This window comes from Abramis brama (genome assembly GCF_963993115.1).
Source record: "Abramis brama genome assembly, chromosome: 12".
Lineage (NCBI taxonomy): Eukaryota > Metazoa > Chordata > Actinopteri > Cypriniformes > Leuciscidae > Abramis > Abramis brama.
In genome coordinates this window covers 40,557,996-40,582,616 of record NC_139974.1, presented here as the reverse complement: position 1 = coordinate 40,582,616, position 24,621 = coordinate 40,557,996, and the positions used below count along the sequence as shown (strand labels likewise).

General features: G+C 38.3%; 1 protein-coding gene across 1 annotated transcript; it reads left to right on the top strand.

Annotated features, from left to right (window-relative positions):
- Window positions 1-14,269: 14,269 nt before the first annotated feature.
- LOC311093312 (uncharacterized protein) lies at window positions 14,270-23,541 on the top strand. Its single transcript, XM_084130623.1, has 9 exons — window positions 14,270-14,366; window positions 15,893-15,954; window positions 16,761-16,825; window positions 18,452-18,740; window positions 18,904-19,040; window positions 19,127-19,159; window positions 21,888-22,167; window positions 22,331-22,467; window positions 22,568-23,541. Exons 2-9 carry the CDS (start codon window positions 15,944-15,946, stop codon window positions 22,570-22,572), a joined length of 957 nt encoding a protein of 318 aa, XP_083986749.1. The 5' UTR covers window positions 14,270-14,366; window positions 15,893-15,943; the 3' UTR covers window positions 22,573-23,541.
- The last annotated feature ends 1,080 nt before the right edge of the window (window positions 23,542-24,621 follow it).

Below are 24,621 nucleotides of genomic sequence, written 5' to 3'. Positions count from 1 at the left end.
TCCTTTATAAACATCAGTTCCTGAGAGTAAATTGCATCTGTTCAGCCGGGAATGCTACATCAACAGTTTTTACCTTCACACTTCAGTACATCATAGCAAAGCTGGAGTTATATGTGTCTCATTTGCTTGACTGACATGCAAAAATGGCAGTTTTGCAAGCTTTGTCTCTCTTAAGCAACAGGATATATGTAAAAGATGTTGCCCTATTCCTATTCATACCTAACTGAGTTACACATCACACTTACTTCATGACTTAGGAGAAACATACTCAACAGGCGTTGTCAAACTTTAACTGAAGTGTTACACCCTCTGCCAATTTTTCCATCAAGCCATATAGGTGTAAGTGACATTCTTCTTTCAGTCAAATACAATATGAGTTATATTAGAATATGTCGTAGATGGAAGTGCATCTATCCATGATAAAAGTGCATCTATCCATGATAAAAGTGCATCTATCTAGCATACAAGTGCATCTATCCATGATAAATGTGCATCTATCCATCATAAAAGTGCATCTATCCATGACAAAAGTGCATCTATCCAACATAGATGGATAGATACAATCGAAGAATTTTCTAAACTCATTAAATCATCTAAATCAACAATATGTATGTTAGACCCTATACTGACTAAGCTGTTGAAAGAGATGCTTCCAGAGGTCATAGATCCTCTTCTCAATATATTAATTCATCTTTGTCTCTAGGATACGTACCAAAAAGTTTTAAGCTGGCTATGATTAAACCACTTGTTAAAAAAACGCAACTTGACCTACAGAATTAGTCAATTACAGGCCGATCTCGAATCTACCTTTTCTGTCAAAGATACTAGAAAAGGCAGTATCCTCACAACTGTGTTCCTTTTTAGAAAGAAATGGTATCAGCGAGGATTTCCAGTCAGGATTTAGACCGTACCATAGTACCGAGACAGCTTTCATTAGAGACACAAATGATTTGCTCTTATCATCCAATCGTGGTTTTATCTGTCTGTTAGTGTTACTCGATCTTAGTGCTGAATTTGATACTATTGACCACAACATTCTTTTAAATAGACTCAAACATTATGTTGGCATTAGTGGAATTGCACTAGCATGGTTTAAATCATACTTATCTGACCATTATCAGTTTGTAGCAGTAAATGAAGAGATGTCTTATCGATCACAAGTTCAGTATGGTGTACCACAAGGCTCAGTACTAGGACCGTTGCTGTTCACTCTGTACATGCTAAAATTAGGAGATATCAATAGGAAACATGGCATTAGTTTTGCTGACGATACTCAGCTCTATATTTCTTCACGTCCTGACGAAACTTACCAATTCACAAAATTAACGGAATGCATAGCTGATATGAAAAACTGGATGACTAGCAATTTCCTACTACTTAATTCTGAAAAAACAGAGATTCTAATTATTGGACAAAAAACTTCCTCACGTAATAACCTAGAATACTGTCTAACACTTGATGGCTGCTCTGTCTAGTCTTCGTCATCGGTTAGGAACCTGGGTGTGCCGTTTGATACCAATCTTTCATTTGAAAGTCACATGTCTAGTATCTGTAAAACCACATTTTTCCATCTTAAAAATATATCAGAATTTGACAGAAGCACAAACATTTTTCATTGAGCAGCTCAGCACCATCCATGTGAAGGTGAACATACATTTGGACACCTAAAAACCAGATGGCGTGTCCTGGCCAAAATGTGTGACATAGACCATGATTTCATGCCTACAGTATAGCTGCATGCTGCATTCTCCACAATATATGTGAAGGGGAAAAACAGCAGCTACCACCTGCAGCATTACAGGTACATCCAGCTCCTCAACAGCCTCAGCAACACACCCGGGGTGAACCTGATGCTCCGGCTCTTGAAATCAGGCAGGCTCTGGTGAATCACCTGCTCAGGCAACATTAGGTTACCCACCTGTGTAAAAACATGCTTAAAACACCTGTCTTTACATTTATTTCTGTTGTTGCAATTTGGGGAGTACAGTAAGAGATTTATGTTCTTTCAAATAACTCCTTTATTTAAAAGTTCTAGAATACAAAGTTTACGAATTGTAAGTTATTTTGAATTATAACAATAAATGGCCTTAAGTCATTTGCCACTGTGCCAAATGAAAAACAAAAAAACAGTACATATGTTACATTTCTGTATCTTACCAGAACATGGCATGGCTTTAAATTACTTGTACATTTGCCATTAAAATTAACATAAGAACAATGACCAAAATGTTTTTGTACATAGCATCTATAAACTTGTGGTTTGCTGTAAGCCTGTTTACAACACTCAGAATACAAAAACAGTAAATAAATAAATAAAAATGAATAAATAAAAATCAACCGTAACTTTCCATTAAACATAATTATAGGGAACAATGGAAAAGGAAACACATTTTTACACATTTTTTCTATTGTGTGTGTGTGTGTGTGTGTGTGTGAGAGTGAGTGATTTGAACAGAAAGGCATATTTATATATGAGTTGTGAATGTAATGGATGTATGTATTAGCCTAATGTATCATTTTATACTCAAATTTCTACCGCTTATAAATTATCTTCAGACTGAAATATGAACATGATCATCTTTGTCAGTTCCCTTCTGATTGATAGGTCTTTTTTAATATAGAAAATGAGTCATTCTTAATTTTTCTCATGTTAAAAAGGAAATGTTAAATATGAAAGAAGGTTTATTTGTCTTTCAATCAGTTGTATGGCATATATGAGCCATAAAAACCTGATGTATGAAAAATGAAACAATGAAAACATATACAATTTTTATACAAAAGATTGGATATGTGTTTTGAGTATTTTAGATACCCAGGCCGGTAACCCTTCCTTTTACAGTCCCCTAATTACTAGGTATTTACCTGGTAAATATATGGTAAGTTATAGTTGGTTATTGGTAATTACCACAGGTAACAAGTATGTAAATGCAGAGAAACTACAAACTAATTACTAAGTATTTACTGGGTAAATATATGGTAAGTTATAATTGGTTATTGGTAATTACCACAGGTAACAAGTATGTAAATGCAGAGAAACTACAAACTAATTACTAAGTATTTACCTGGTAAGCATATGGTAAATGATAGTATTTTAGTGTGTAATTACTTAAGGTGATTAGTATGCAATTACAGAGAAACTACCAGGGAAAAAAACACCACTGTTAAATATCAACTCAACAAAGTACTGTGTACTTGTTACCTGTTTAGGTTGGTAATAACTCAGATTTAATTGTGTACTTCCTCAGAATGTAGGCAGCCAATTTTTAGAAACACCTCCAGTATTACCCATCAATTCAAGTTAGGTGTGTAGTTATCCTAGGGTTATGTTGGTAACAGTCCATGTTTATTTATTACTATCTTGGAATTAAGATGGTAGTTTCCAATAAATTACTTTGTCTTACATAGTTGTTGTTCATTGCTACACCCATTTATAGAGGGTTTATCAAATAATTTACCTTACACTTACCTGGTAACTACCCCACAGGAACAGTTTTCCCTAATGGCATGGCACATCTTAAATACTGGGTATGTTCTTGCAGATGTTTTTACAATTTACTCAGTAAGTAAAGTGCAACTGTACTGTAAAATGAAGCCTTGTTTATTTCCATGGTATTACTGGAATTGTACCCTATAACCTGATCATTCCCTTTTCCATATAGTCACACTTTTTTACCTCGTATGTCCTGCAACGTTACAAAGGAAAACATGACCATTTACTCGGTAAGTAAAGTGCAACTGTACTGTAAAATGAAGCCTTGTTTATTTCCATGGAATTACTGGGATCTTACCCTATAATCTGATCATTCCCTTTTCCATAGTCACATTTTTTTTTTACCTCGTATGTCCTGCAACGTTACCAAGGAAAACATGACAATTTACTCAGTAAGTAAAGTGCAACTGTACTGTAAAATGAAGCCTTGTTTATTTCCATGCAATTACTCGGATCTTACCATATAATCTGATCATTCCCTTGAGTTCTCTCTTACGAGAGTACTCTTGTGACGGGAACCCCATGTAAAACGCTGTGCGTGCGAATGTCCAACACTAATGTCCCAAGGGCAGTGTGCCTGGGGCTCATATCAGTGGGATACACACAGAGCGACAGACGGGGAGGGACAACTCGGTGAATGTGATAGGTGCGCGCACATACACAGTCTGTGCAATACCTCAACTTTCAGTCTGTGCAGTACCTCAACAAAGTCTGTGCAGTACCTCAGCTGTGCAGTACCTCAACTTTAACTGCATAAGCCCACAGGTCGTTGCAGCATATCAACAGTCTAATCAACCGAGTTTGGGTAGACAGTGTTAATATGGTATGCTCAGACTGAGAACAGTCTGGCCTGTAAGGCAGGCACTTCTAGGTTGCCTTATAAATGTAGACAGCAAGGCCCAGCCTGCTGCCATACAAATATCATGAAGTGACACCCCACTTGTCCATGCCCTCGTGGGCATGGACCAGTGGCCATACGAGGCCATACCTCTAGTCGAGTGGGCCCTAACCCCCAAGGGGCAATCCAGGCCCTTGGTTGCAGTTTATGTGTAGACGCTTTTCTGCATCTGACCACAGGCCCATGGAAGGTCTCCCTTCGTAAAGGGCGCCCCAACCCATGTTGGAGACATCTGTCAAGATGACTTTGATTCGGGAGTCTACGCCCAAGTTTTGTTAGGTGCGCTTTCATCAACCTGGAGTCCAGATCTATCCCCAGAAAGGAAATTTCCTATTTGGGGAACAGAATGCTCTTGGTCCAGTTGACTCTGAGGCCCAGCTGATCCAGATGGGTCAACAGTAATGACTTGTGTGCCACCAGTTCCTCCTTTGTCTGGGCTAATATAAGCCAGTCATCCAGATAATTCAAGACTCTCACGCCCCATCTTCTGAGGGGCGCGAGCGCTGTGTCCATGCATTTCGCAAATGTACGAGGTGCTAAAGACAGGCTGAAGGGAAGGACGGTGTACTGATATGCCTGGCTCTCGAAGGCGAATCTCAAGAATTGCCTGTGACGGGCTGCTATTTGAATCTGAAAGTAAGCGTCTTTCAGATCCACTGATATAAACCAGTCCCCTGGTCGGATTCGAGCGAGGATTTGTCTGGTCGTGATCATTTTGAACAAGCGTATCATCAGCGCTTTGTTCAAACGTCTGAGGTCTTATATAGGGCGGAGTCCGCTGTCTTTCTTTGGAACTAAGAAATAACGGCTGTAAAACCCTGACTTGCTTTGGGCAAAAGGAACGCGTTCCACTGCCCCTTTTTTCAGCAGATTCACTATCTCTCTATCTCACATAAGTAGATGTGCTACTTCTTGATTCACTGATGTCTCGACCCGTGCTGTGAAGCGTGGTGGTCTGTGAGCGAATTGCAGCGAGTAGCCCTGTTTCACAGTCTTTAACACCCAATCTGACACTCCTGGAATCAATTCCCATGCTTTTGCGTGAATTGACAGGGGCAGAATGAAGTCTGGTTTCCGGTTGCTCACGTTCGAGGACCCGGGGATCAGACCATGACGAGACAGTTTGTTCGTCATATTCATATGGGATGGGACAGACCGTGTTATGTGTGGTGTCTCTGTAGCTAGCCCTCCGGTCGTATGAACATGGAGATGCTGCATCACAGACACAATAATATGAGCTCACGGCGCGGGACGCTGAGAGTTTTTCACAAAGTGTGTGCATCGAGAGACCGACACGTGAGCTGCACTCGAAACATGGCCAGGTCATGCTGGTATGTGTGTGCATAACGCAGGTACAGTCATTGTCATAGGCAGGAGTGGGCGCTGTATAGCGGGCACTTTCCCTATACCTAAAACATGACCGGTGTGAGCCGGTCTGAACGATATGAACCCTGTGGTGGTGTGAGACACTGCATGGTTAGTGCTTGTGTGTAGGGGTGAACACTGAGTAGTGGGCACTTTTCCTACACTTAGTGGTCGAGCGGCCTGAGCTCGCCTTATTGCATTCGACTCTGGATGAGTGTGACACATAGAGAGGGTAGTGTTTATGTGCGTGGGTGGACAATGGGCAGCGGGCACCCATGCTACATTCAAAACACCTTCAGCCTAAGCCGGAATATGACCAGACATAATGCTCTTTTTGAGATTTATGTGGGTCGCCGTAAAAACTGCGCTTGTGTTAGTACAGGCGAGCGAGTTTTGGAACCGGCTCGTTGACTGCCAAGTATACTCTTCGAGTCACCTCTGCTGAAGGAACTGCGAGAGTGGTTCGTGCTGATTTCGACGGCGGTCCGGCCACAGTGAGACTCGACCGTCGGCGCCTTCCTAGGAGAGCTAGGAAGACTTAGGAGGCTCAAAGCTGGGCGCGAGCCTGGGTCCCCGGGTAGGCGGTGGTCTGTGACGGCTCGACGAGCGAGAGCGCTGGTGTGCATCCCGGGCCTGATGTTGTTGCTGAGCGGGGGGCGGAGGCGGTGGGGGGGGGGGGCGTTCTCCTAGTGGGCGGCTGCTTCTTAGCACGGCCTGCTGCAGAACTGGAATGCCGCGGCAGAAAATTTCTCAGCCTAAGACGTTTTCTGAACCTCCGAATAATGCTCTGCAAAGCCTTTCACAGAGGGACCGAAGAGACCAGTCGGAGAAATAGGAGCGTCCAGGAAGGTAGCGCAGTCGGACTCAGACATGTCGGACAAGTTAAGCCACAAGTGATGCTCCGTGACGGTAATAGAGGCCATGGTGCGGCCAATGGCCTGGGCGGTGGCTTTAGTAGCTCAGAGAACCAAGTCCGTCGTGCTCCTTAGATCCATCACACACTCCTTAGTTGGCCCAGCCTCGTCCAGAGAGTGCAGGAGGTTGGCCTGGTGGATCTGCAGAACAGCCATGGCGTGTAGTGCAGATGAAGCTTAACCGGCGGCGAAATAAGCGCGACCGATCAAAGCTGAGGTGGTCCGGCAGGCTTTGGTGGGCAGGGTAGACTTGGCCTGCCATCCAGCCTCTTTTACTGAAAAATGCGTGTGTCGCAGCGGAAAAGGATATAGGTGCCGGATAGCGCAGCAGATACGGCGAGTGAAGGCGGCAATCCGGCCGGCGTCCTCGAACTCAAGCTCGTCCCGCTGAAGGCTTTTTCGATGGCGCGGCTTCTTTCGGAGGTCCAGCGATTTGAAGTCACTCGCTGAAGGAGATGAAATCATTGAGCAACCTGCATGGCGCATATTTATAGGCGCTTGGCCACGCCTATTTTGACGCTTCATGACGTAGCGTGGGAAGGCTTCCCATTGACGCTGGAGTCATTAAGACGCGCTGATAGGTTGCAGCAGTTGCTGCAGAGCAGCCAATAGGCACTCGAGCTGTCTCGCCTATGTCTGCCTGCTGCAGCAAATGCGTTTTACATTTTGTAAAATTAAGGATAATTTTCTGGCTTCAGTATTCTCGAGAAAAGGAGTTTTCCCGTAGCGTAAGCTAAACTTAAGCAACACGAGAGTACTCTCATAAGAGAACCATAGTATGTGATGGCTAGTGATGACCATTTCATTTGCTTATGATGTTATGTAGAGAGTGTGTGTGTGATTCATTGTTACTGTCACATGCAGAACAAAGTGTATTATTGCTTAGTTTCTCTTGATTTGCACTTCTGATAGATTGTTTACAGTAAATTACTGTCTCTGGTCATTTTATATATTTTATTTTATTCTCTCTAAACTGAAATCATCAGCTGTACCATGTTTTTGGAAATTAAATCCTTTATAAACATCAGTTCTTGAGAGTGAATTGCATCTGTTCAGCCGGGAATGCTACAGCAACAGTTTTTACCTTCACACTTCAGTACATCGTAGCAAAGCAGAAGTTATACGTGTCTCATTTGCTCAATATGCACCTTGACTGACATGCAAAAACGGCAGTTTTGCAAGCTTTACTGTATCTTGCTTAAGCAACAGGATATATGTAAAAGATGTTGCCCATCACACTTACTTCATGACTTAGCAGAAACAACAGGCGTTGTCAAACTTTAACTGAAGTGTTACACCCTCTGCCAGTTTTTCCACTTTATATTTCCAACAACTCAATATGTTTTCCCCCAATTTACTGTTTTATAAGTCTCAACAATCATTTATTCAATCACTCTTGTTGTCTAATGATTCGCATAATCTCTCTTGCTTTGGAGATGGTTGATTCCTGATGAGGACCTTCCCTTCTTCTGTCTTCTCCTTTTCTTGGCTTCTTTTTTCTTTTCTCTTCTTTGTTTTGTTTCTTTAAAATACTGTCTACAAGCATATCATCCACGTTAATCTCAAGCTTGTTTGTTACATTTGTTACAATGTTTTTGGTTGTTGCTCTTCGCCCAGGAAAATTAAAATGGAAGTACACATTAATGTGTCATCTAGTACGACATACTGTATAAAAACTGTAGAAAAAATGTAGAAACAGCCAACTCAAAAATGTAAAGGTTAAAGTGGTTTTGTACAGATTGAAAATGAATTATAGATCTACAGTATTTATGATAATAATAAGCTTCGGCTGCAGAATAATAACAAACACATTAATGCATTACATTGAATGTATATGTAGGATATGTTCATGAATTAAAGGGATAGTTTACCCAAAAATGAAAATTAGCTCATGATTTACTCAGCCTCAAATCATCCTAGGTGTATATAACATTCTTCTTTCAGACGAATATATTTAAAAAAAAAAAAAAGTTATTTTAATAGTTATATTAAAAAATATCCTGGATCTTCCGAGCTTTATAATGGTAGTGAATGGCTGTATATTTTTTGAAGTCCATCAAAGTGCATCTGTCCATCATAAAAGTGCATCTATCCATGATAAAGGTACATCTATCCATCATAAAAGTGCATATATTCATCATAAAAGTACATCTATCTATCATAAAAGTGCATCTATTCATCATAAGTGCATCTATCCATCATAAAAGTGCATCTATCCATGATAAAAGTGAATCTATCCATCACAAAAGTGCATCTATCCATGATAAAAGTGCATCTATCCATCATAAAAGTGCATCTATCCATCATTAAAGTGCATCTATCCATCATTAAAGTTCATCTATCCATCATTAAAGTGCATCTATTCATCATTAAAGTTCATCTATCCATCATAAAAGTGCATCTATCCATCATTAAAGTTCATCTATCCATCATTAAAGTGCATCTATCCATGATAAAGTTACATCTATCCATCATACAAGTGCATCTATCCATGATAAAGGTACATCTATCCATCATTAAAGTGCATCTATCCATCATTAAAGTGCATCTATCCATCATTAAAGTTCATCTATCCATCATTAAAGTGCATCTATTCATCATAAGTGCATCTATCCATCATTAAAGTGCATATATCCATCATTAAAGTTCATCTATCCATCATAAAAGTGCATCTATCCATCATTAAAGTTCATCTATCCATCATTAAAGTGCATCTATCCATCATAAATGCATCTATCCATCATAAAAGTGCATCTATCCATGAAAAGATGCATATGATTGATCCATTATGGCCTCCTAATCATCCCCATAAACTAATTTTCATCATCCCCATAAACTAAACCAATCAGAGACGACTTCCTGTTGACGAATGCACATGCGTCGCGTCTGAACGCGTTGTTGTCTTTGGAGCTCTATCGATTTGATTTATAATTCTTGATTTTCTCTTTAAACTCACTTAAAACGAACATTTTCTACTTTTCCTCACTAAGAAGCACTACTGCTCAAACCTCATAGTTACAACGCGGACTGTTGAGCAGACGCGTCTCAAGCCTTTTTGTGATCCAACGCTGGATACCTCTTATAGGTTACGTCCGTGGATCACGGCTGAACGTGTCTTCTCTACACTCATTTACAAAAAAACATTCTTTTTCGCCTATCGTGCGTTTCGCCTATCGTACGCATCTTCTCTACACTCATTTACAAACAAACATTCTTTTTCGCCTATCGTGCGTCTACTCTACACACGTGCACCACTAAAAAGACGGATTATATCCAAGACTTCAGTCATAAATTAGTATTAATATTGATAGCATCACTGGTAGCGTCGTTGCTAACCTACTGTCCATCTGTTAAAATGGCGAATATATCAGATGTTAGTAGTCTACCCTTTGGTGCAGGTGAGGACACATTTGAACTGCACGCATTACAGTCTGAGCTGGAAGCTGTTGAGAAACAGATCCACGACCTTTTAGTAAGACAGGCCGAGCTGATAGACCGGCGGTTAGCTCTTGAAACATCACGCGCCGATGCACACAAATCAGTGACTAACGTTACTAACCTGCTGACTCCGACCTCGTCTACTCCGTGCGTTTCTCAACATCGGTCCCGAGCGCCGAGGTCGCGATCAGCCATGGTCTCGTTCACTCCGGCTCCAACACGCCACCACGAAGCCTGGGTGGTTCCGCAGCGGAAGACGCGAGTCAGGCCCAGACCAAAACTCTCTCCGACCCTCCCGGTTTTCGAGCTATCCACACAGAACCGCTTCTCCCCTCTCCGCGAAACAGAACGCGATGCTTTGATCATCGGCGATTCCATCGTTCGGCACGTACATGCTACGTTAGGTAAAAGTAAGGTGCACAGTCACTGCTTTCCTGGTGCTCGTGTTTCTGAAATCGCTGCTCGCGTTCCCGAGATTCTGAACGATGACGAGCGCGTCGGAACTGTGGTCCTGCACGCGGGAGTGAACGACATCAGGCTGCGTCAGACGGAGATTCTGAAAAAAGACTTCAGGAATCTGATCGATACGGTACGCAGCACATCGGCCGAAAGAACGATTATTGTGTCCGGACCACTTCCCACGTACCGACTAGGACATGAAAAGTTTAGTAGATTGTTTGCGCTAAATGAATGGTTAATGTCATGGTGCAGTGAGCAGAAACTGCTCTTTCTAAATAATTGGAATCTGTTTTGGGAGCGTCCTAGGCTTTTCCGTGCTGATGGCTTACACCCAAACAGATTCGGAGCGGATCTTTTGTCGGATAACATCTCCAAAATGTTAAATACCTTTTGACTAGTAACCAAAAGTCCAAATCATAGTCTCTGCTGCACCAATTTAACTGATATAAATACTAGTGTAGAACATTGCATAGAAACTGTGTCTATTCCTAGTTTAGTGAGACCAATTAATAAATCTACTGCAGGATCTAGGAACAATTTAATTGTTATTAAACCAGAAAATGTTGCTATTAGTAAACAAAAACTATTTTTAAAGCTAGGTCTTCTAAACATTAGATCACTCGCACCTAAGGCAGTTATTGTAAATGAAATAGTCACAGATAATAGCTTCGATGTACTTTGCCTTACTGAAACCTGGCTTAAACCAAATGATTATTTCGGTCTAAATGAGTCTACTCCATCTGGATACTCCTATAAGCACGAGCCCCGTCTGATTGGTCGTGGCGGCGGTGTTGCAACAATCTATAGAGATATCCTCAATGTTACTCAGAAAACGGGTTATAAGTTTATTTCATTTGAAGTACTTGTACTAAATGTTACGCTCTTAGATGTTAGAAAAACATCCCTATTATCTCTAGCCTTGGCTACCGTATATAGACCGCCTGGGCCTTATGCTGATTTTCTAAAAGAGTTTGCAGATTTTCTCTCAGACCTATTAGTCAATGTCGATAAAGCATTAATTGTTGGAGATTTTAACATACATGTAGACAATCCAAATGATGCGTTAGGAGCTGCGTTTACAGATTTATTAAACTCCTTTGGGGTCAAGCAAAACGTCACCGCTAGACTAACAAATAAACAGAAGTCACCCGAACAAAATATCCCGTTTGCTAGACTAACAAATAAACAGAAGTCACCCGAACAAAATATCCCGTTGCAGTTCAGTAGTAATGATTTCATGAACTTCTTCACTGAGAAGATAGAAAGCATCAGAACCACAATTGTAAACGTTCAATCTTCAGTCGCGGCCTTATAGTACAGCCTGAATTATCACCCCTCAAGAACAATTACAGTGCTTTACAACTATAGAACAAAAAGAGTTAAATAAACTTATCACTTCATCTAAAACAACAACATGTTTATTAGATCCTATACCAACTAAATTACTGAAAGAAGTGTTACCTGTAGTGGAAGAGCCTCTCCTCAATATTATTAACTCATCTTTATCTTTAGGTCATGTTCCAAGAACATTTAAACTGGCAGTTATAAAACCTCTCATTAAGAAACCACAATTAGATCTTAATAACCTAGCAAATTATAGACCCATTTCAAATCTTCCATTTATGTCTAAAATATTAGAAAAAGTTGTGTCCGCTCAACTGGGCTCTTTCTTGCAAGAAAATGATATCTATGAAAAGTTTCAGTCTGGATTCAGCCCGCATCATAGCACTGAAACTGCGCTCGTTAAAATCACAAATGATTTACTTTTAGCTTCTGACCAAGGCTGCATCTCAATACTAGTTTTACTTGATCTAAGTGCTGCGTTCGATACTATAGATCATACAATACTCTTAGATCGACTACAAAATTATACTGGTGTTCAGGGACAAGCATTAAGCTGGTTCAAATCATACCTATCTGACCGCTACCATTTTGTCTCTTTAAATGGAGAAAAATCGATCATAACTCCAGTAAACTATGGAGTGCCACAGGGATCTGTGTTAGGCCCTCTGTTATTCTCAATATATATGCTGCCACTTGGAAATATTATAAGGAAACATGGAATTAGTTTCCATTGTTATGCTGATGACACTCAAATATATATTTCATCACGGCCGGATGAAAACGCTAAATTATCCAAATTGACAGAATGTGTTAAAGATATCAAAGATTGGATGACGCGTAATTTTCTTTTATTAAATCCAGACAAGACAGAGGTAATACTTATCGGTTCAAAAAACCGCCCACAAAATCTCTCACAATACAATTTTAACATCGTAGGATGTCCTGTTACTTTATCCTCTACAGTAAAAGACCTGGGTGTTATACTCGATTGCAACCTGTCTTTTGAAAATCATATTTCATATGTTACAAGAACAGCATTTTTCCACCTTAGAAACATTGCTAAGCTACGTAATATGCTATCAGTTTCTGACGCAGAAAAGTTAGTTCATGCATTCATGACCTCGAGACTAGATTACTGTAATGCTTTATAAGATGGTTAATAAAGCATAATAAAGAACTAACTTTATTAGTTAGTTCATGCACTCATGACCTCGCGACTAGATTACTGTAATGCTTTATTAGCTGGTTGGTTGTCCTGCATCCTCAATAAACAAGCTACAGTTAGTCCAAAATGCAGCTGCTAGAGTTCTTACTAGATCAAGAAAATATGATCATATAACACCGATTTTATCATCACTGCATTGGCTACCTATAAAGTTCCGTATTAATTATAAGGTATTGCTACTGACTTATAAAGCCCTAAACGGCTTAGCTCCAGTCTATTTAACGGATCTTCTATCACCCTATAATCCATCGCGCTCTTTAAGATCAATAAATTCGAGGCTTTTGGTCATACCTAGGATATCCAGATCCACCAAAGGAGGGAGAACATTTTCACATTTAGCTCCAAAACTCTGGAATAGCCTTCCTGATACTGTTCGTTGCTCAGACTCGCTCTCCCAGTTTAAAACTAGATTAAAGACGCATCTCTTCAGCCAGGCATTCATATAGCATTTTAAATCTTACTGTTCAAACTACAATCTGGCCTCTAGTTCATTAATGCCAGAGGAGAACTGGCCCCGACTGAGCCTGGGTTCTCCCAAGGTTTTTTTTCTCCATTGGGTCACCTGATGAAGTTTTAGGACACCATTAGGTGACTTGATGGAGTTTTTGGTTCCTTGCCACTGTTGCCTTTGGCTTGCTCAGTTGGGGATATTTTGGGGATATTTAATTTAATTTAATCAATCAATAAATTTACACTAGAAACAAACCTTCCTCTCCACCAGTAAGCTTGTGTGTGTGTGTGTGTGTGTGTGTGTGTGTGTGTGTGTGTGTGTGTGTTCTGGTGTCCAGGTGGATGCTGCACATTGGTGGTGGTTGAGGAGATTCTCTTCCATATGTGAAGCGCTTTTAATACCCAAAAAAAGGGCAATATAAATGTAACAAATTATTATTATTATTTCTTATAGTAGCTTCTGATACTTTTTACTTATACTTTTATAATGACTATTATTGATCATTAAAACTGACATTTAACAAAGAGAGACAAGATTGTGTTTTATGTGTTAATATTATATTTAGTATGTATTATATTAGAGGCAGAGTGGTCAAGACCGAACTAGTTTGGTATTGAGAAACGGACATCTGAAACATTTCGACACAGTTATGATGTAACGAAGCCTAGATTACTGAAATCATGTGACTTTGGCAGTTTTATAAACGCTCTGAACCACTGATTCAAAACCAAAGATTTGTTTGGAAGCTTCAAGAATCAGTGTTTCGAAATCACCAACTACAGGTAACAAAGGTTTTTGGCTCCATCGCATGTTTTGATCTGCGCATCTGAGACGTAGACACAGAGTAGTGAAAAGGGTCTCGTTCTGAAGCAAAAAACCTGAAGAAAGAGCTGGAGTAGCGTTTGAGGCTAGTAGTGATCAGAGCAGGAGTAGCGTTTGAGGCTAGTAGTGATCAGAGCAGGAGTGTGACGTAGGAGTCATTTCCGTCTTCGTGATTCTTTTGATAATTATGTTACTGTAATGTGTTAGATCAGTGAAATAACACAGTGATACTCTTAAGAAAGCTTTAATTTGATGTATGTCTCTTTTTGACGTGTTTGTATGATATAAATGTGAAATTTGAATATATTATTATTCGTATGATTGGTCATAATATTCCTCATATGAATAATATATTGGATAAATAATAAATATATTAATTGTTTATAAAAATATTATTAATTCCATTAATTAAGCCTATTATATAAAAATGTAGAATAGAATATCATAGTTCTAATAGAGGCTCATTGTAATGCAGTGTGACAACATGCCCCGCCTGAGCAACTGGGGTTTAAACATGACGGGTGTTTCTGCTGGGTAAATCAGCATTAATGAACTATCTCATATGGAAGCTTTTTTCTGCCACAAAATAAAACTTTTTAATAGATAATTGCGACTTTTTATCTCACAATTGCGAGATATAAAGTCAGAATTGCGTGAAAAAAAGTCAGAATTGTGTGTTATAAAGTCAGAATTGCGAGATATAAAGTCAGAATTGCATGAAAGAAAGTCGCAATTGTGTTATAAAGTCAAAATTCTGACTTTTTTTCTTGCTATTGCAACTTTATATCACACAATTCTGACTTTATAACACATAATCGCAAAATTTGACATCTTTTCTCAGAATTGTGAGATATAAACACAATTGTGAGATATAAAGTCCAATTTTAAGTGGAAAAAAGACGGACTTTTTTTTTTTTTTTTACCTCAGAATAGATTGTTTCACAATTCTGACTTTATAACACACAATTGCGACTTTATATCATGCAATTCTTACTTTATATCTCCCAATTACGTGTTATAAAGTCAGAATTGCGTGATATAAAGTCGCAATTGGAGAAAAAAAGTCTAAATTCTGACTTTATAAGATACAATTGTGACTTTATTTCTCAGAATTGCGAGATATAAAGTCAGAATTGCCTGAAATAAAGTCACAATTTTATCTTATAAAGTATGCAAACTCGCAATTGTGAGATAAAAAGTTGCAATTATCTTTTCAAATGTTTTATTCTGTGGCGGAAACAAGCTTCCATAGATCAGTGAAATAACACAGTGATACTCTTAAGAAAGCTTTAATTTGATGTATGTCTCTTTTTGACCTGTTTGTATGATATAAATGTGAAATTGAATATATTATTATTTGTATGATTGGTCATAATATTCCTCATATGAATAATATATTGGATAACTAATAAATATATTAATTGTTTATAAAAATATTAATTCCATTTATCAAGCCTATTATATAAAAATGTATTTTGTTTAAAAGCAGATCTATTGCTGAATTGTGAAGGTCTCTGTGACTGAGGTTGATACATTGATGAAATTCAGGTGAGTTGAATGTTTATGCACTTTCTATAGAGCATGATATAAATGTAATTCATAAAAGTATAGAATAGAATATCATAGTACTAATAATATTCTCATTCTCTAATAGAGGCAACTGGGGTTTAAACATGACGAGTGTTTCTGCTGTTAAATCAGCATTAAAGAACTATCTCAACTGTTAATTAACAGATATAAGATTAAAATAATATCAGATTTGTCTAATTTTAAATAAACACAAAAAACAGAGATGAAAAATTAACATAGGCTAAGTAAGAAATTTACTTTTGCAATTGCAATTTTTTCTATATATAGTGTTGATATGGCAACTAATAAATACACTAAGAGAGACCGAGTGTGTCAGATATTCTGTTCAGCTTGTCCACTGATAGGTTTGTTGCTTTATTGGCCTGATATGTGGAATATAGTAGACTTTTGCCAAAGCATTTAATTATATTTAAATACAGAATGGAATTACACCACCATAGAAAAACAAACAAACAAACAAACAGAAGAGGAACAGTTGATAATACAAAAAACAGCCGATAATATCACTTTCCTTATATTAATTATAATTAATTACAATTATTTACAATAAAGAATATGTGAAGTATTGCAAACAAATATTAGAATGGTGTGTAAGGTATAGGCTATTCATATTTTGCAGTTTGGCTGCCGTGCCATCCTCTCTGAGCATATACCATTTTATCATTACAATACCAATATATATGTTTCTTTGTTTAAATGAGGATGAGAAATTGAAAATATCCTTCATATGCTGATATGAGATGTGTTGTTATGTCTTATATCAGGATGGACACGCGTGTGGTTTTGTTTCTAACACTTTTTACTGGGATGTGTGTCGCTGGTTCCACAGGTACGTTTAGATTAATACAAGTAAAAATGCCTGGATTTGAAAATCTGTAATTATTGTGTATTATTTGTAATCAGGTTAATTTATTAAAATTATAGGATGAAAAATGGTTATTGAAAATGTGTTATTTATTTATTTATATATTTATTTATTTATAAAGACTCTATGGTATAATTGTTTTTTTGTACTTGGTAATGTGTTTATAACTGTTATTATTGTAAAGGACACACCATCTTTCTCTTGAGTGTTCTTCATTAATTTTGTTGTCAGTAACACGTATATAATATTATTACTGAATATTTGGTAAGGGATAATGTACATCATCAAGACAGTTATCGCAAAATAACCCATGGCTACTAGCCACAAATAAATGATTTTGGACACAAAATATTGATTTCAGTTAAAATATTATATTAGCTCACTTGTAAAAAATGCAAATCTTCTTTGATGAAAAAATATTCCTATCAAGGCAAACATTTAAGGGATAATGTACAGTCATTTACACAATTTTTACACTTATTTGTCTCAAAAGTATTTATTGAGTCCACATGTCATGCAAACAAAAAACTCTGCTTCTAACCACTCAACTTTAAGATGCTGTTAGCGAATGTTTATTGGAAACATGGTTTCAGAAAACACCGACCATTAGGCTACGGTGTAAAAAGCAATCATTCGGCAACAAGACGAACACTACTGTACTCTTAATACTAAAAATACTTCAATGCAATCTGAATATTTCAATACAATTAATAAATATAACAGAGACTCAACTGACACCAGTTGTGTTTGTGTGAAACGAGAGAGAGCGGGTCCACAGTGTGATAAAAGAAATATTAAAGAGAGGCCGGCTCCAGAAACCCGGATGAGATGTGTGTTATCCAGCGTTACTGTTGATGACTAGCCTGGCAAGCCAGACCTACATCAAGATGTTAGGTCTGGAAACTCACCATAGTCACGGCTCAATCCGAGGGGTGGGATAAACGGCTGTCTTTCAAATTCCCTCTGCACGCAATAGGACAGCGCTTCAACCAACCAGAGCGTTTTCCCAACAGCGGAGCATAGTTGATAGATTGAACTTTTGCCATATCTGGCCGGCAAAACGACGAACACATCTTCCTTTTTTTAAGAATGACTTAAGTGCCATTCTTTGCTCTTTTCTCAAAGAAAAACTTAACTCCAAGTCCTCCAGAGTCGCGGCCAAAGCCGATTCGAAAGACCGTTCTCCATCAGCAGCTCTTCTTTGTTTTCAAGTGGCAGCCAGGTAACCGTCGCAACTCTGTCATCATATGTTAAGCCCGCCCCCGCCTACTCTATACACGACGTGATTGGCCTGACCCAATTTAGGTTTTTGCAGCTAGAAGGTTTATTGAGAGTTGCTAGACCCCCCTGGCTGCGAAATACATTTTGCTGCCGCTAGGGTGCGTCTAGATTTCTAGGCTAGTTGATGACGTCATTATCTGGGAATATCAGACCTGGGAATGTGGCGACTGACCAATCAGATTCAAGTATTCCAGAGAGCCGTGTAATAATCATTTGGATTACATAGTTTAGCATTATCTTGCCCATTTTATTGGGAAAAACACATTAAAGTAAAAAAAGAAAAGTAATTTATTATTTTATGTTAAACAGGGAATCTTGCTCTTCGAGCCACAGCTGTCCAGTCCTCCACAAACATTTACGCAAATGCAAACGTAGGAGCTCAAAATGCTGTCGATGGCAACAGGGATTCAAGTTACAATGTGGGGAAATGCACTTCTACTACTGCGGACAGAGACCCCTGGTGGAGAGTTGACCTGGGGAAAGTCTACAAGGTAACCAGGGTTATCATCACTGGTAGTGTAGAATATCCAGCGTATATAAATGGAGCTCAGATCCGTATCGGCAACAGCCTGGAAAATAATGGCAACAATAATGAGCTGTAAGTATTATCTCTATCTTAATACCCTTAGACATTTACTCAATTAAATAAAATTACTTAGAAAAATTAATTTTAATATGAAAACTTGCCTTTGACAGAAGTATATTTAATATGCTTCTTGCCGTTTTGATTCGCCCCTCTCTATTTCTCTGTGTCTTCACAGGGCTGCCAATGTTGGGTCCATCCCAGCTGGAAAAACAACAACGTTTGAGTTTAAGCCTATTAATGGACGATATGTGAATATTTTATTACCCAGTGACAGTACCTATCTCATTCTGTGTGAAGTCGAGGTGTTTGCAGGTAAGAGACAGTGAGAGAAGACTCTGTGATATAATTTGTTTATGTTCTTATTAATGTGTGTATAACTGTTATTATTTTATTAACAGAAAAGTACACATCAACATACACTTGTGTTCCAAGTAAGTGTTCTTCATTACTTTGAATGTTGTCAGTAACAAATAATATAATATAATATTGCTACTTAATATATTCTTACATATAATATTCTTACTGAAAATGTGATAACCAATAAGGGATAATGTGAATCAACACAGTTGTTATTGCAAAGTAAACCCTGAAAGGCTGATCAGGACCCCGTCTTATTAAATTGCTACTAACCACAAATCATATTTTTTGGACACAAAGGATTTGAAAAAGAGTTGAAATATTATATTAGCTTGCTTGTAATAAACGTAAAGCTTCTGTGAAGAAAGAATATCCCTAGCAAGACAAACGAACAAGTTCAAACAAGACAAATATTTAAGGGATAATGTACAGTCATGTACAACAAATTAATAATTACATGAACATATTGATTTGAGATTAAACTGTTTTAAATTATTGGCCGTTTATTATCTTAGAATCCATTATGGTGTACAAAAACAATCATTCAGGCAATAAGACGAACACTACTGTTGTAAAGCTCCAATCACCGGCCCAAAGAGTAGACGGTGTCCAGTGTCTTGGTTCGAAGGGAATTCAGCGTGTATGACGTTTTCGGTCGCTTCTGGAAAAATCACTTTAATTTATTAAACAGTTGATTTCCAATTTTAATTCTGACTCCATGAATAATTTAATCTGACTCCAAATTTTAAGTGAATCTTTGTTTATTCAAATTTTCTATCTTAACAGCTGATCCGCAGATTAGTTGTGATTTAATTTAGACCAAGAATTATTCTGGACATCTCATACTTTCAAATATTCGCTCATTACGGACCTAGTGTCACTTTGAGACGTCACGTCGCGACTGCGCACTCACAATCACAAACTGGCCAGTCCTGAAATAGTCAGAGGGTGCAGTACAAATATTTTACCCTATGCGGTCGCTTTTCACTACAGACCCATAGGTGTAATTTATATAATATTTGCAGCATACAACATGCTAAGTCAGGGAATAGTCAGGAATCAGAAGGTCTTCCTAAGATGAGCCCCATGGTCCATTCAAAGTGCCTCCAGTTTGATCTATTCTGGACAAAGTTTGCGGAAACACTAGACTACACATTAATCCACTGGAAATAATGATTTCAGAAGAATGCAGAATAAATCAAAGTTAACATTTATTTTTGCCAGGCAGAATTAAACATCCAATAAAAAGAATTAAAAAGAATACATAATACACAACTGATCAGCATATAATAGAGACAACATTCAAATTGCAATATCAAAAATAGTTTCAAAGAGTCAGCATACCTGGCAATAGAGACACACAGCAACAGTGTGGGAAGTTCTGGTTACAGATGCTTCCTTGACTGGTTTGCTAATTCCCTTTAAATACCCAAGTGGAACAAAAGAACAATAAACATCTAGCACCCAAATATTTATTCAGCTTTTGCTGGACCCTTTCTCGTGCCCAAGTGGTCACGCCTGAGTTTGGGGGATAAACACAAATGGTTATCTGTTATCTTTCTTGGGGCATCTTCCCACATCAGAAGAACAGACATTGTTTTCTTTGTTCTGACTGTTCTGCTGCTGCGGGAATGAAACTTCTTTACCATTCGCACCAGAAGTATTTATTTTGACCTCTCATAAAACAACTGGAGACAGTAGGTGTGTGTGTGTTTTGCATGACTGAATAATACCTGGGGGGAAGAAGACAGTGTGAGGAGTCAGGATCCCAGCATGGGGAGAAGAGACGAGATTGGAGAAGTTGTGTTGTGCTCTGTCCCATAGATCCCTTCTTCAGATTAGGGAGTTTTATTGTTTTATTGCAGGTTAGGGTTCTTGAATTCAGTCTTAGCAAAAGTCCATCCTTACACTGTACTCTTAATAATATTATACTTCAATACAATCTTAGGCCCCATTTACACGATGGAAAAACGCAGATATTTCCCTGCGTTTTGGCCTGTCATTTACACGAAAACGCCGTTTTTATCCCAGAAAACGATTATTTCTAAAAACTCCGGCCAAAGTGGAGATTTCTGAAAACGCCGGTTATGTGTTGCCGTGTCAACTGGGAGAAACGGAGTTTTAGGTTCTCAAACGTCACATTATGCGCCAGAAAATGCTTACGTCATGTGAGCACCCTATGTTTAGAGTTTGTTTGGCTACTGTTTGATCATGGATGCTGTTAAGGTGGTACTCGTTTTTACTTTTGTGCAAACGCTTTTGGCCTGTTTGCTTTTGCTTCACTGTCTGTCCACGCGAACGAACCTCGCGCCATGTCTGTTGATTTGAAAGGAACAAGAAGTCGCTCGTGCTATTCGTTGTTGTCGATTTTGAGGATTCTGATTGGCTTGCATGGCTTTATCCTTCTCTCTACACTGCCGCCCATTGTATTTATGCGGGTTGATGTAAACAACAACTTTTTTTGAAAACGATGTTGTGTGCACGATGTTATTTTTGAAAACGGAGGGGGAGAAATATTCGTTTCTCTAAATACCTGGCTATGTGTAAATGTGGCCTTAATATTTGAACACAATCAATAACTATAACAGAGACTCAACTGGCACCAGTTGTGTTTGAGTGAAACGAGAGAGAGCGGGTCCACAGTGTGATACAGAATGTCACGACTGACCAATCAGATTCAAGTATTCCAGAGAGCCGTGTAATAATCATTTGGATTACATATTTTAGAATTATTTTGCCCATTATATTGGTGAAACTAGTGAAAACAAGAAAAGTTATTGTTTATTATTTTATGTTATACAGGGAATCTTGCTCTTGGAGCCACAGCTGACCAGTCTTCCACATACGATCAAGAAGAAGCTCAAAGAGCAATCGATGGCAACAGGAATTCAATTCTGAGTGTTGGGTCATGCACTCACACTTATGCGGACTGGGACCCCTGGTGGAGAGTTGACTTGGGGGAAGAATACGAGGTAACCAGGGTTAGCATCACTAATCGTGGAGATTGTTGTCCAGAGAGGATAAATGAAGCTCAGATCCGTATCGGCAACAGCCTGGAAAATTATGGCAACAATAATGAGCTGTAAGTATTATCTCTCTCTTAATACCCTTAGACATTTACTAAATTAAATAACATTACTTTGAAAAAATAATTTTAATATAAAATATTTAATATTATAACAATATTTAATATGCTTCATGCAGTTTTGATTCACCTCTCTCTATTTCTCTGTGTGTCTTCACAGGGCTGCGACTGTTGAGTCCATGTCACTTGGAGAGACAAAAATATTTCAGTTTAAGCCTATTAAAGGGCGATATGTCAACATTTTTATATCTGGGCGCCATGAATATCTCACACTGTGTGAGGTTGAGGTGTTTGCAGGTGAGCAATACATGGAGAGAGAGATGGTGTGTAGACATTTGTACTATATGTTCTATATGTGTATTTTGCCTTAATAATGGTTTTCTGATTTCATTGCCAGATTAAGAGGAATGAGAGGATGTTACGCCGCAGTCCACTGATCCTACAAGCAAAATACCAAACTACTGTTTTCTGAGCAATACTAATATTGCACTTTTTTTCATTGCTTTCATTTTACCTATATGCACCTTTTATCCTTAAGATAAATGATAAGTTTCAGTGCACATTCAGTAAAGGTTTGAAATGGTTATAAACACACCTGATTCTTAACCCCAGTTTGATCCAGGGTTTGTGTATTTACCCATCTTTCCTTATAGTGTGCTTATGTTTGGCAGAATCGTTCAGTTTATGATACAAGCGTAAAAATTGGCATGAGCAGTCTCCATGTGTCACTTGACAAGAAAATTGTCAGAGCCACTTGAAATTTCAAGATGGCGGCCATTTTTCAAAATGGCCGACACCTTAGTGGAGCAGTTAAGTGATATAGTGGTTTATTTGGTGATACAAGCATGACAATTGGCATGAGCAGTCTCTGTGGGTCACTTGACAATAAGCCACCTACAGCTACTTGAAATTTCAAGATGGCGGCCCTTTTTCAAGATGGCCACCACCTTAGTGGAAAAATTAGGCTTAAGAAATCATTTAGTTGGTGATACAAGCATGAAAATTGCCATGAGCCTAATTGCTCCACTAAGGTGGTGGCCATCTTGAAAAATGACCGCCATCTTGAAATTTCAAGTAGCTGTGGGTGGCTTATTGTCTAGTGACCATCAGAGACTGCTCATGCCAATTTTCATGCTTGTATCACCAAATAAACCACTATATCACTTAACTGCTCCACTAAGGTGTCGGCCATCTTGAAAAATGAAAAATCTTGAAATTTCAAGTGGCTCGGACAATGTTCTTGTCAATTGACCCATGGAGACTGCTCATGCCAATTTCCACACTTGTATCATAAACTGAACGATTATATCACTTAGCTGCCTCACTATTATCTCTCTGCTTTCTACATCAATAAATTACTACAGCATTGCATGTTGTATTGTATGTTTCTGGATAAAAAGAGGCTTATTTGGATATTTACAATGAGGAGGAGGTATAGTGTTGCATAGCTACCCATCTAGTGTTGAGGAGCTGATAACAAAGTAAAGAATTACATTTTACAAAAAAGAGAAAGAAAAAGAAAACCATGGAAAGAACGAGGATTTCCAACCTTCTGTCCAATAATCAACAACACAACCACCAATTCAGCCAATATTAACTTTCAACTTTCTGTTATAAAGAGTAAAAAAAGGCACAAAAGCAACAATAACCAAACCAGAAATATCAATATAAAAAAGAATAATAATGAAAATAGGGGCAATAGCTTCAGGCCAAAATAACAAACAATACAAAAAACTAGCCCATAAATCTCTCTAAATTACCTGGAGAAAGATAATCCAGAATAATAATTTACATAACTCTTCCCTCTCCCTGTTTAACCATAAACTGGAGAAAATCAGGATTACAAAAAAAATGTCCCAGTATGGGCATGGAGACCAATATCTGGCACCATTTAACTATGAATTTCTTAGAAAATAAAACAGACTAATAAATAAATGCAGATAAAGGTTTTTAGTGGACATCAGCAAACACAATATAAATATTGCTTTTGCTTATTTTATATAAATTTAGATACAACGTTTTATAAACACAGAGCTACATCGAAACAATGGCATGAAGCAATTAATAACTACTTATGAAGCATTGTGTGTTTTGAGACAAACTAATAAAATAACAACAAAGACAACATATAAATAAATAAATAATTTCAAGTAGGGCTAGCAGCAATATAATATAAAACAGCTGAGGTAAACACTCCGAAAAAAAGTCAAATGAAACCACATTCATTTTTTATCGTCTTCATTTTTGATGACTTCAGCACTTTTTTTCTGCTAGTTATACAAACCTGACTGGGACTTTGAGTGCGTAATCCTTCGAGCGGTGCGTGCCGGTATACGGTCATGAGATGTACAGTACCGGCGAGAGGACAGCAGCTTTTGTCCTATACCCGCAACATTTTTCAGGAACCACATGCCAGTGCATTGACATCCCTACAGTGCACTCACTGTCTTG

Coding starts and splice junctions, on each gene's coding strand:
- LOC311093312 (XM_084130623.1), top strand. Junction 16,826..18,451: donor GTGTGTCGCTGGTTCCACAG/GTACGTTTAGAT, acceptor TATGTTAAACAG/GGAATCTTGCTCTTCGAGCC. Junction 18,741..18,903: donor AATGGCAACAATAATGAGCT/GTAAGTATTATC, acceptor GTGTCTTCACAG/GGCTGCCAATGTTGGGTCCA.